Consider the following 12,694-nt stretch of genomic DNA (forward strand, 5'->3'; position numbering starts at 1 on the left):
TGTTATGTTTTGTCATGTTATGTCATGTCATGTTATGTCATGTTATGTCATGTTATGTCATGTCATGTTTTGTCATGTTATGTTATGTTTTGTCATGTTATGTCATGTCATGTTATGTTTTGTCATGTTATATCATGTTATGTTATGTCTTGTCATGTTATGTTATATTTTGTCATGTTATGTTATATTTTGTCATGTTATGTCATGTCATGTTATGTTTTGTGATGTTATGTCATGTTATGTTATGTTTTGTCATGTTATGTTATGTCATGTTATGTCATGTTATGTTATGTTTTGTGATGTTATATCATGTTATGTTATGTCTTGTCATGTTATGTTATATTTTGTCATGTTATGTTATGTTTTGGCATGTTATGTCATGTCATGTTATGTTTTGTGATGTTATGTCATGTTATGTTATGTTTTGTCATGTTATGTTATGTCATGTTTTGTCATGTTATGTTATGTTATGTTGTGTTATGTTATGTTGTGTTATGTTATGTTATGTTATGTTATGTTATGTTTTGTCATGTTATGTTATGTCATGTTATGTTTTGTCATGTTATGTTATGTCATGTTTTGTCATGTTATGTCATGTTATGTTATGTTTTGTTATGTTATATTATGTTTTGTTATATTATGTTTTGTCATGTTATGTTATGTTATGTTTTGTGATGTTATGTCATGTTATGTCATGTCATGTTATGTTATGTTATGTTATGTTTTGTTATGTTATGTCATGTCATGTTATGTCATGTCATGTTATGTTATGTTTTGTCATGTTATGTTATGTTGTTATGTTATGTTTTGTCATGTTATGTCATGTCATGTTATGTCATGTCATGTTATGTCATGTTATGTTATGTTTTGTCATGTTATGTTATGTTGTTATGTTATGTTTTGTGATGTTATGTTATGTTATGTTGTTATGTTATGTTTTGTGATGTTATGTTATGTTATGTTGTTATGTTATGTTTTTTGATGTTATGTCATGTTATGTTATGTTTTGTCATGTCATGTTATATTTTGTCATGTCATGTCATGTCATGTTAAGTTTTGTTATGTTATGTCATGTCATGTTATGTCATGTTATGTTGTGTTTTGTCATGTTTTGTCATGTCATGTTATGTCATGTTATGTTATGTTTTGTCATGTTATGTTATGTTTCGTCATGTTGTTTTGTGATGTTATGTCATGTCATGTCATGTTATGTTATGTTATGTTGTTATGTTATTTTTTGTGATGTTATATTTTGTCATGTTATGTCATGTTATATTATGTTATGTTGTTATGTTATGTTATGTTATGTTATGTCATGTTATGTTGTTATGTTATGTTATGTCATGTCATGTTTTGTCATGTCAAGTTATGTCATGTCATGTTTTGTCATGTCATGTTATGTCATGTCATGTTATGTCTTTCTATTTGGAACACTCAGAATTCGTAAATGTGAACACATGATTTGGAAGTTTTTCTTGTTTAATAGATTAAATTCTGAATGAGTTTCTTACAAAATGTTTTCATTGTTCAACACAGGCCATTTCGGTAAAGGCATTAAATATATAGAAATAGAATAGAAAGAATTTTGTTCTACTTTTGTACGGCACTTTGTAGTTGGAACGTTTTACTGGCGTCATTAAGGTCATTAAGGTCTTGATGTCGGGACATCATCCAGACATCACCCTGACATCACCCTGACATCATCCAGACATCAACCTGACATCACCCTGACATCACCCTGACATCATCCAGACATCACCCAGACATCACCCAGACATCACCCTGACATCATCCAGACATCATCCAGACATCACCCAGACATCACCCTGACATCATCCAGACATCACCCTGACATCATCCAGACATCACCCAGACATCACCCAGACATCACCCCGACATCACCCAGACATCACCCTGACATCACCCAGACATCACCCTGACATCACCCAGACATCACCCAGACATCACCCTGACATCACCCTGACATCACCCAGACATCACCCAGACATCACCCCGACATCATCCAGACATCATCCAGACATCACCCCGACATCACCCAGACATCACTCCGACATCACCCCGACATCACCCCGACATCATCCAGACATCACCCAGACATCACCCCGACATCACCCAGACATCACCCCGACATCACCCCGACATCATCCAGACATCACCCCGACATCACCCAGACATCACCCCGACATCACCCCGACATCACCCCGACATCATCCAGACATCACCCCGACATCATCCAGACATCACCCCGACATCACCCCGACATCACCCAGACATCACCCCGACATCACCCAGACATCACCCCGACATCACCCCGACATCACCCTGACATCACCCAGACATTTCAGACCACGAGTGTGAGCACCATACAGCAGGAGGGGGCGGGGGTGTGTGTGATGGTGGATATATATATGAATGAATATGAATTATAAATCATAGATGTAATTGGTTAAGATTTGAGTTGGCTTATCTTTTAAAATTTTGAATGTTTGAAAGGTTTGAATGTTTATGATGATGTGGATCCATAATCGATACGTGAAGACAGGATCATTAAACCCGGCATGGCCAGTTTCCTGTCTCCAAAATGTTCTTACACATGGGTTAGAGTTTCCGCACAGGTGCGCACATTCTCTCACCAAGTTTGCTTTTATAGATCACGACTTTTTCTTACAAAGTGACGTATGTATCTCAAAGCCCTGTTTTGTGCTGCAGGTAAATGAGGCCTCAGGACTGACAGGCGTCTGTAAAAGCTGGTGGCAGGCACTCACTTGCCCTTTCTCTCCCCTGGCTTCCACTCTGTTTGGTTTAGTTGTGTTTAGTTTCATTTATGTTTTGGTTATGTAAAATAAACCTATTTTTAGTTACAACTCGTGTGGCCTCCTCTCCAGCCTTGAGCAGGGTTGACACTAATAAAAGACAATGATCTTTATTCTTCATCTTTATTGTCTTGTCCCTGCAGGCTTCAGCCTGACTGGTATTCTCTTCATGGTGCATGTCAACATTTTCTAGTAATGTTCTAAGAAATGGAAAAGTACCACTGGTACTGTACCCCATGGGTACAGACCCAATTACTATATAGCACCCATTAAACCCCAAAACAACAATTAAATACAAGAAAGTTCATGACATCCAGAAGTGCCCCTGTCATGTTTTGTCTGAGTAATGCACTCTCGAGAATTAAAACGTTGTGCTCAGGCACGTCTTATTATAAGTTTAAATAAACAAATTCAAAAATTGTGCTGTACACTGACATTTTAAAAATGGTGGAGTTCCGTCTGAAGGCAAATCATTGCTGGTCCATCAGACCCGCAGCAGCTGGACTTCACATCTGGATATTAATCCAGCAGCAGAGTTAAGGATGCATCAACATCACTTGAGGCCTTGGAGGTATTGAACCTGAGGTGTTCCAGCTCATCTCAGGGTTTCAGCGGTCCATGACTCCTCAGGCTGGGTGTTAGCTGGTCACTGGGATCTGGACCTGCTGTGACGGCACCTCCTGCTCAGCGGCGGCGGTCGGGATGTTGATGTTTGGATCGTCGTCACCCTGATAACATTTCCCTAGATTCTTGATGATGTTAAAGTTGGACCGGGCTGTTTCTGCCAGGCTGTTCTCCAGAATCCAGCCGTCCGACTCTGAGTCCGGGTCGCCAAGCCGTAGAACGTTCTCCATGGCTGTCTGAAGGTAACGGACTCCCGTCAGAACCAGCAGCTTATGGGAGAACAAAAACATAGTATTTAGTGTATGAAATGTCAGGCCTCATGCAAGACGCACTCATAGAACAGATTTGTTCTTGTTGTGTCAGTAGTAAACAGCTGCCAGATGTTTGTGTCAGTAGTAAACAGCTGCTAGATGTTTGTGTCAGTAGTAAACAGCTGCCAGATGTTTGTGTCAGTAGTAAACAGCTGCTAGATGTTTGTGTCAGTAGTAAACAGCTGCCAGATGTTTGTGTCAGTAGTAAACAGCTGCCAGATGTTTGTGTCAGTAGTAAACAGCTGCCAGATGTTCGTGTCAGTAGTAAACAGTGGCCAGATGTTTGTGTCAGTAGTAAACAGCTGCCAGATGTTTGTGTCAGTAGTAAACAGCTGCTAGATGTTTGTGTCAGTAGTAAACAGCTGCCAGATGTTTGTGTCAGTAGTAAACAGTGGCCAGATGTTTGTGTCAGTAGTAAACAGTGCCCACATGTTTGTGTCAGTAGTAAACAGCTGCCAGATGTTTGTGTCAGTAGTAAACAGTGGCCAGATGTTTGTGTCAGTAGTAAACAGTGCCCACATGTTTGTGTCAGTAGTAAACAGCTGCTAGATGTTTGTGTCAGTAGTAAACAGTGGCCAGATGTTTGTGTCAGTAGTAAACAGCTGCCAGATGTTTGTGTCAGTAGTAAACAGTGGCCAGATGTTTGTGTCAGTAGTAAACAGCTGCTAGATGTTTGTGTCAGTAGTAAACAGCTGCCAGATGTTTGTGTCAGTAGTAAACAGCGGCCAGATGTTTGTGTCAGTAGTAAACAGCAGCCAGATGTTTGTGTCAGTAGTAAACAGTGCCCACATGTTTGTGTCAGTAGTAAACAGCTGCTAGATGTTTGTGTCAGTAGTAAACAGTGGCCAGATGTTTGTGTCAGTAGTAAACAGCTGCTAGATGTTTGTGTCAGTAGTAAACAGTGGCCAGATGTTTGTGTCAGTAGTAAACAGCTGCCAGATGTTTGTGTCAGTAGTAAACAGTGGCCAGATGTTTGTGTCAGTAGTAAACAGCAGCCAGATGTTTGTGTCAGTAGTAAACAGTGGCCAGATGTTTGTGTCAGTAGTAAACAGCTGCCAGATGTTTGTGTCAGTAGTAAACAGTGGCCAGATGTTTGTGTCAGTAGTAAACAGCTGCTAGATGTTTGTGTCAGTAGTAAACAGCGGCCAGATGTTTGTGTCAGTAGTAAACAGCTGCCAGATGTTTGTGTCAGTAGTAAACAGCTGCCAGATGTTTGTGTCAGTAGTAAACAGCTGCTAGATGTTTGTGTCAGTAGTAAACAGTGGCCAGATGTTTGTGTCAGTAGTAAACAGTGGCCAGATGTTTGTGTCAGTAGTAAACAGCTGCCAGATGTTTGTGTCAGTAGTAAACAGCTGCTAGATGTTTGTGTCAGTAGTAAACAGCTGCCAGATGTTTGTGTCAGTAGTAAACAGCTGCTAGATGTTTGTGTCAGTAGTAAACAGCTGCCAGATGTTTGTGTCAGTAGTAAACAGTGGCCAGATGTTTGTGTCAGTAGTAAACAGCTGCCAGATGTTTGTGTCAGTAGTAAACAGTGCCCAGATGTTTGTGTCAGTAGTAAACAGCTGCCAGATGTTTGTGTCAGTAGTAAACAGTGGCCAGATGTTTGTGTCAGTAGTAAACAGTGGCCAGATGTTTGTGTCAGTAGTAAACAGCTGCCAGATGTTTGTGTCAGTAGTAAACAGCTGCCAGATGTTTGTGTCAGTAGTAAACAGCTGCCAGATGTTTGTGTCAGTAGTAAACAGCTGCCAGATGTTTGTGTCAGTAGTAAACAGCTGCCAGATGTTTGTGTCAGTAGTAAACAGCTGCCAGATGTTTGTGTCAGTAGTAAACAGCTGCCAGATGTTTGTGTCAGTAGTAAACAGTGGCCAGATGTTTGTGTCAGTAGTAAACAGTGGCCAGATGTTTGTGTCAGTAGTAAACAGCTGCCAGATGTTTGTGTCAGTAGTAAACAGCTGCCAGATGTTTGTGTCAGTAGTAAACAGTGGCCAGATGTTTGTGTCAGTAGTAAACAGTGGCCAGATGTTTGTGTCAGTAGTAAACAGCTGCCAGATGTTTGTGTCAGTAGTAAACAGTGGCCAGATGTTTGTGTCAGTAGTAAACAGCTGCCAGATGTTTGTGTCAGTAGTAAACAGCGACCAGATGTTTGTGTCAGTAGTAAACAGCTGCCAGATGTTTGTGTCAGTAGTAAACAGTGCCCACATGTTTGTGTCAGTAGTAAACAGCTGCTAGATGTTTGTGTCAGTGGTAAACAGTGGCCAGATGTTTGTGTCAGTAGTAAACAGCTGCTAGATGTTTGTGTCAGTAGTAAACAGTGCCCAGATGTTTGTGTCAGTAGTAAACAGCTGCCAGATGTTTGTGTCAGTAGTAAACAGTGGCCAGATGTTTGTGTCAGTAGTAAACAGCTGCCAGATGTTTGTGTCAGTAGTAAACAGCTGCCAGATGTTTGTGTCAGTAGTAAACAGCAGCCAGATGTTTGTGTCAGTAGTAAACAGTGGCCAGATGTTTGTGTCAGTAGTAAACAGTGGCCAGATGTTTGTGTCAGTAGTAAACAGCAGCCAGATGTTTGTGTCAGTAGTAAACAGCGGCCAGATGTTTGTGTCAGTAGTAAACAGCTGCCAGATGTTTGTGTCAGTAGTAAACAGCGGCCAGATGTTTGTGTCAGTAGTAAACAGCTGCCAGATGTTTGTGTCAGTAGTAAACAGCTGCTAGATGTTTGTGTCAGTAGTAAACAGCTGCCAGATGTTTGTGTCAGTAGTAAACAGTGGCCAGATGTTTGTGTCAGTAGTAAACAGCTGCCAGATGTTTGTGTCAGTAGTAAACAGCTGCTAGATGTTTGTGTCAGTAGTAAACAGCTGCCAGATGTTTGTGTCAGTAGTAAACAGTGGCCAGATGTTTGTGTCAGTAGTAAACAGTGGCCAGATGTTTGTGTCAGTAGTAAACAGCTGCCAGATGTTTGTGTCAGTAGTAAACAGCTGCTAGATGTTTGTGTCAGTAGTAAACAGCTGCCAGATGTTTGTGTCAGTAGTAAACAGTGGCCAGATGTTTGTGTCAGTAGTAAACAGTGGCCAGATGTTTGTGTCAGTAGTAAACAGTGGCCAGATGTTTGTGTCAGTAGTAAACAGCTGCTAGATGTTTGTGTCAGTAGTAAACAGTGCCCAGATGTTTGTGTCAGTAGTAAACAGCTGCCAGATGTTTGTGTCAGTAGTAAACAGTGGCCAGATGTTTGTGTCAGTAGTAAACAGCTGCCAGATGTTTGTGTCAGTAGTAAACAGTGGCCAGATGTTTGTGTCAGTAGTAAACAGTGGCCAGATGTTTGTGTCAGTAGTAAACAGCTGCCAGATGTTTGTGTCAGTAGTAAACAGTGGCCAGATGTTTGTGTCAGTAGTAAACAGCAGCCAGATGTTTGTGTCAGTAGTAAACAGTGGCCAGATGTTTATGTCAGTAGTAAACAGCTGCCAGATGTTTGTGTCAGTAGTAAACAGCTGCCAGATGTTTGTGTCAGTAGTAAACAGTGGCCAGATGTTTGTGTCAGTAGTAAACAGCTGCCAGATGTTTGTGTCAGTAGTAAACAGTGCCCAGATGTTTGTGTCAGTAGTAAACAGCTGCCAGATGTTTGTGTCAGTAGTAAACAGTGGCCAGATGTTTGTGTCAGTAGTAAACAGCTGCCAGATGTTTGTGTCAGTAGTAAACAGTGCCCAGATGTTTGTGTCAGTAGTAAACAGCGGCCAGATGTTTGTGTCAGTAGTAAACAGCTGCCAGATGTTTGTGTCAGTAGTAAACAGTGGCCAGATGTTTGTGTCAGTAGTAAACAGCTGCCAGATGTTTGTGTCAGTAGTAAACAGTGCCCAGATGTTTGTGTCAGTAGTAAACAGCTGCCAGATGTTTGTGTCAGTAGTAAACAGTGGCCAGATGTTTGTGTCAGTAGTAAACAGCTGCCAGATGTTTGTGTCAGTAGTAAACAGTGGCCAGATGTTTGTGTCAGTAGTAAACAGTGGCCAGATGTTTGTGTCAGTAGTAAACAGCGACCAGATGTTTGTGTCAGTAGTAAACAGCTGCCAGATGTTTGTGTCAGTAGTAAACAGTGGCCAGATGTTTGTGTCAGTAGTAAACAGCTGCCAGATGTTTGTGTCAGTAGTAAACAGTGGCCAGATGTTTGTGTCAGTAGTAAACAGCGGCCAGATGTTTGTGTCAGTAGTAAACAGCGGCCAGATGTTTGTGTCAGTAGTAAACAGCTGCCAGATGTTTGTGTCAGTAGTAAACAGCTGCCAGATGTTTGTGTCAGTAGTAAACAGTGGCCAGATGTTTGTGTCAGTAGTAAACAGCAGCCAGATGTTTGTGTCAGTAGTAAACAGCGGCCAGATGTTTGTGTCAGTAGTAAACAGCGGCCAGATGTTTGTGTCAGTAGTAAACAGCTGCCAGATGTTTGTGTCAGTAGTAAACAGCTGCCAGATGTTTATGTCAGTAGTAAACAGCGGCCAGATGTTTGTGTCAGTAGTAAACAGCGGCCAGATGTTACATGGAGTCTTATATGGATATTTTATCTCTGCCTGCTTACAAGAGAAGAAATTATTTTCTTTGTTAAGTTCCTCAGAGGTCACACAGATGTGTGGTGAGTTGTGTTATTATATAATAATAGAATAAGATATAAAAGGGCCACATAGAAGATCAAACCATTTGCTTAAAATATAAACATGACTGTTTTCTGGTGTTTGTTCAGTTTTTGCCCTTCTAGTGGAAAGAATCATAGAATAGAAACATTTTTAAATTTCGATGATGCCAACGATGAAATCTCAGGAACGTTCAGCTTCTCATCAAAAGGTGACGTTCATCAGGCTGAAACCAGAGATTTACAAAAACTTTGTGATGTTCAGAGAGTTTGTTGATTCTGACTTGAAACACTCGAACAAACAAACCTCACAGAGAAAAGTCAGAGAGTTCTAGTATAAGAATACATCTCCCTCATGCTTCCTGCTTCCATCTCTGAATGTACAGACATAAATGGATTTGACTGTTGTATTTTAACCTGAATCAGCACGGACGTTCAGTCTGTGAGTCAACAGCTGAAGCAGACGGCTGCAGTACCTCGAACAGCCAGATGAGGAGCACAGTGAGGCCGATGGACTGCATGATGCCGGTGTAGTGGTCCAGCAGCGCCTGGCGGCAGCCCCTCCTCCACAGGTTCAGCTGCTGGCTCTGCTGGTCGTAGTTGAAGTGGGCCGAGCTGTTGCTGACCTGCTGCTGGATGCAGGGTCGCGGGGAGAAGGTGCTGCAGCAGCTGAAGGGAACGCCGTCCATTAGGTACTTCCCCTCCACGTTACTCCTCAGGCGGCTGCAGGGAGGAGCGGGGGGGGGGGGGGGGCTGTTAGTGGAGCAGCTGCTACAACTCCTACTTCTACTACTGCCAGTACTATTACAACTACTACAATCATTAATAGTTCTTTATCTTCTGGAAGTGTTCTCAATTATTTTAAGACGGCTTTCTTGCAGGCACTTCTTAAAAAACCTGGTCCTGATCCCTCTGACCGTAGCAACTACAGACCGATTTCTACACTTTCTATCTAAAATCCAAAACTGTTTCAAATCAGTTGTTGGCAGTCATGATCAATAACAATATTTTTGAGAAATTTTAATCAGACTAGAGTAAGAGTTATGAGTGATATCCTGATGAAGGCTGATATGATGGATCATAGTATTATTATTGAAAGGTTGAGAACATGAGTTGGTATCTCCGGGAACGCCCTCCAGCGGTTCACGTCGTACTTCTCTAACAGAGAATTTGTTGTGTCTGTTGATGCTTTAGCTCCTCTCAAGCATTGTCTATGTATGGGGTGCCGCAGGGCTCCATTCTAGGACCAATTTAATTTCCTCTTTATTTACTCCTTCTTGGCCACATTATCAAACAGTATGATATTTCATTTCATTGCTACACTGATGATACTCAGCTGTATTTATCCTGCAAACCATCTGAATCAGCTAAGTTAGTTTCCCTACATAATTGCCTTCCTGCGGTTAAGGATTGGATGGCAGAAAATTTTCCTCGGCTTATTTCCCCACGGAAATCCCCATAGGCCCTGAGCGCACTGATGGCCAAGCTCTGCCTGCTCTTGGCTCGCTAGCTCAGTGGTGCCCACTCTGTTAAAAACCTCGTAGTTATTTTAGATCAGAACCACACTCTGGAGTCTCATGTGAGTCTAGAATTAGATCTTTTATTTCTTTTAATGATCTTCAAAGGGTGATTCATGCTGTGTGTTTACATGCCGCGGCCAAAACATGGCTGCACAGCTTCAGGGTGTCCAAAATGCAGCCGCCAGACTTTTTCTATTTTAGCTTCCCTTCACTGGCTGCCTGTCTTAGAACTGATGTTAAAATTTTACTCTTGACCTTTAAGGCCTTGAACGGCACCAAGCCACCTGACAGAACTTCTAAACCCTTACTCACCAACACACAGCTTGAGATCCTGATAAGGCCCTGTTAGCTAGGGCTGAAGACCAGAGCTGACAGGGCTTCTGCTATCAGGGCTCCAGCCATTTGGAACAGCTTACCAGAGGAACTTAGACTAGAAAATTGTCTCTCAAATTGACTACTGCAACTCCTTACTGGCAGGCCTTTCCACATGTACGTTCAAACCTCTGCAGATGATCCAGAATGTGGTGGCGCATCTGGTCTTCAACCAGCCCAAAACAGCACGTCACCCCGCTGTTCATCTCCCTCCACTGGCTCCCATCAAATTCAAAACCCTGACACCCTCTACACTCCCTCCCACTCACTACGCTCTGCCAATGAAAGGCGCCTGGTACCACAACAGGGCTCTGAGTCACCAGCTGGACTCTTCTCTGCTTTGGAATAGGCCAGAAATGATTTAGAACAGTTTGATCAAGGTTGAGCTTTTTAATAATGGGATGTACTACCGCATGTTTAAAGCAGGAGGGAACAGAACCATTAGCTAGACTACTGTTTAGCAGGCATGTAGGAACAATGATGAGTAGTTGGCTTAGTGTGTGAGACTACGTCTTTAATATGGACAAGGGACACAGACTCAAACTTACTTGGGACAGCAGAACAAGGAGGGAGGATAGCGGAGTTGTAGGCAGGAGGTGAAATAGCTGATTGGATGTTATTAATTTTACTTGTGAAAAAGTTGAGAAATTCATCACAGCTGACTGTGGTTGAAACAAGGCCGGCAGTAGCAGCAGGGTTAAGGACTGGGGGAATTTCTGGAAATAATATCAACAAAGTATTTTGCCCTTGCAGCTTCTCATCATGTCCTATGAAACTTGAAGCCTGTCTTTCTTCCATTTTCTCTCTGCTTTACTACATAATTGCCTGAGAGCACAGGTGTCATCATTGAGCCAGAGTTGAGTCTTAGTTTTAGGTTTTCTGATTTTGAGTGGAGTAACAGAGTCCAAGATGTCTACATAAGTAGCTTTGAACCAGGTGATAAACTCCTCTGTGCTCAGGCAGGAAGAACAGGAAGAAACTATATAAGCATCAGAGACGTTGCTGTCAGTAGAAGTTTTATTGTTTATTGGGAACAGTATGAAACATGGAGAGAAACCTGATGCACAGATGATCAGAGATCCCCAAGTCCTCCAAAGCCAGTATCCATTATTTTATCTTTGCTTTTAACTGTTTTGTCTTATTTTATTTGTTGACTGTGATTTTTTATTTTATTATTTTCCTGCTTTTTATTTGTCTGTGTTTGTGAAGCACTTTGTAACAGTAGTTTTAAAAAGTGCTATATAAATAAAGTTGTTATTATTATTATTATTATTATTATTATTATTATTATTATTACTAATGCTAATACCACTACTATCACTAGTGCACATGCAAGTGTCACAACTACAGCTGATACTGTTGTATGTACAGAACTTACACTGAGTCAGTGCATTAAAACAGTTATATTGAACGGCTCCATATTCACGTACATAAGTACTGTAAGTATGTAAGTACTGTAGGTGTGTAAATAGTGTAAGTATGTAAGTACTGTAAGTATGTAAGTACTGTAGGTGTGTAAATAGTGTAAGTATGTAAGTACTGTAGGTGTGTAAATAGTGTAAGTATGTAAGTACTGTAAGTATGTAAGTACTGTAGGTGTGTAAATAGTGTAAGTATGTAAGTACTGTAGGTGTGTAAATAGTGTAAGTATGTAAGTACTGTAGGTGTGTAAATAGTGTAAGTATGTAAGTACTGTAAGTATGTAAGTACTGTAGGTGTGTAAATAGTGTAAGTATGTAAGTACTGTAGGTGTGTAAATAGTGTAAGTATGTAAGTACTGTAAGTATGTAAGTACTGTAGGTGTGTAAATAGTGTAAGTATGTAAGTACTGTAGGTGTGTAAATAGTGTAAGTATGTAAGTACTGTAAGTATGTAAGTACTGTAGGTGTGTAAATAGTGTAAGTATGTAAGTACTGTAAGTATGTAAATAGTGTAAGTATGTAAGTACTGTAAGTATGTAAGTACTGTAGGTGTGTAAATAGTGTAAGTATGTAAGTACTGTAGGTGTGTAAATAGTGTAAGTATGTAAGTACTGTAAGTATGTAAGTACTGTAGGTGTGTAAATAGTGTAAGTATGTAAGTACTGTAGGTGTGTAAATAGTGTAAGTATGTAAGTACTGTAAGTATGTAAGTACTGTAGGTGTGTAAATAGTGTAAGTATGTAAGTACTGTAAGTATGTAAATAGTGTAAGTATGTAAGTACTGTAAGTATGTAAGTACTGTAGGTGTGTAAATAGTGTAAGTATGTAAGTACTGTAGGTGTGTAAGTACTGTAGGTGTGTAAGTACTGTAAGTATGTAAGTACTATAAGTACTATAAGTGTAATGAGTTGGAAGTGAGTAAAGTGTTGCTGACATCTCTCCAGTGTTTAAATTCAGTTGTCTCATTGATCAGATTGATTCTCTCTAAATCCTGCAGACAGGTTAT

General features: G+C 40.8%; 1 protein-coding gene across 1 annotated transcript in view; it reads right to left on the reverse strand.

Moving 5' to 3' along the window:
• Positions 1-1,474: 1,474 nt before the first annotated feature.
• The window catches only part of LOC122999352 (photoreceptor outer segment membrane glycoprotein 2-like), a 17,593-nt gene continuing 6,373 nt past the window's right edge, over positions 1,475-12,694 (reverse strand). The window contains exons 3-4 of the mRNA XM_044376198.1: positions 8,852-9,098; positions 1,475-3,727 (exon numbers count right to left, since the gene is read on the reverse strand). Coding sequence (XP_044232133.1) covers positions 3,473-3,727; positions 8,852-9,098 — 502 coding nt within the window. The 3' untranslated portion in view covers positions 1,475-3,472. The remainder of the gene's footprint in view (positions 3,728-8,851; positions 9,099-12,694) is intronic.

The sequence above is a fragment of the Thunnus albacares genome, chromosome 16 (assembly GCF_914725855.1).
Source record: "Thunnus albacares chromosome 16, fThuAlb1.1, whole genome shotgun sequence".
Classification (NCBI taxonomy): Eukaryota; Metazoa; Chordata; class Actinopteri; order Scombriformes; family Scombridae; genus Thunnus; species Thunnus albacares.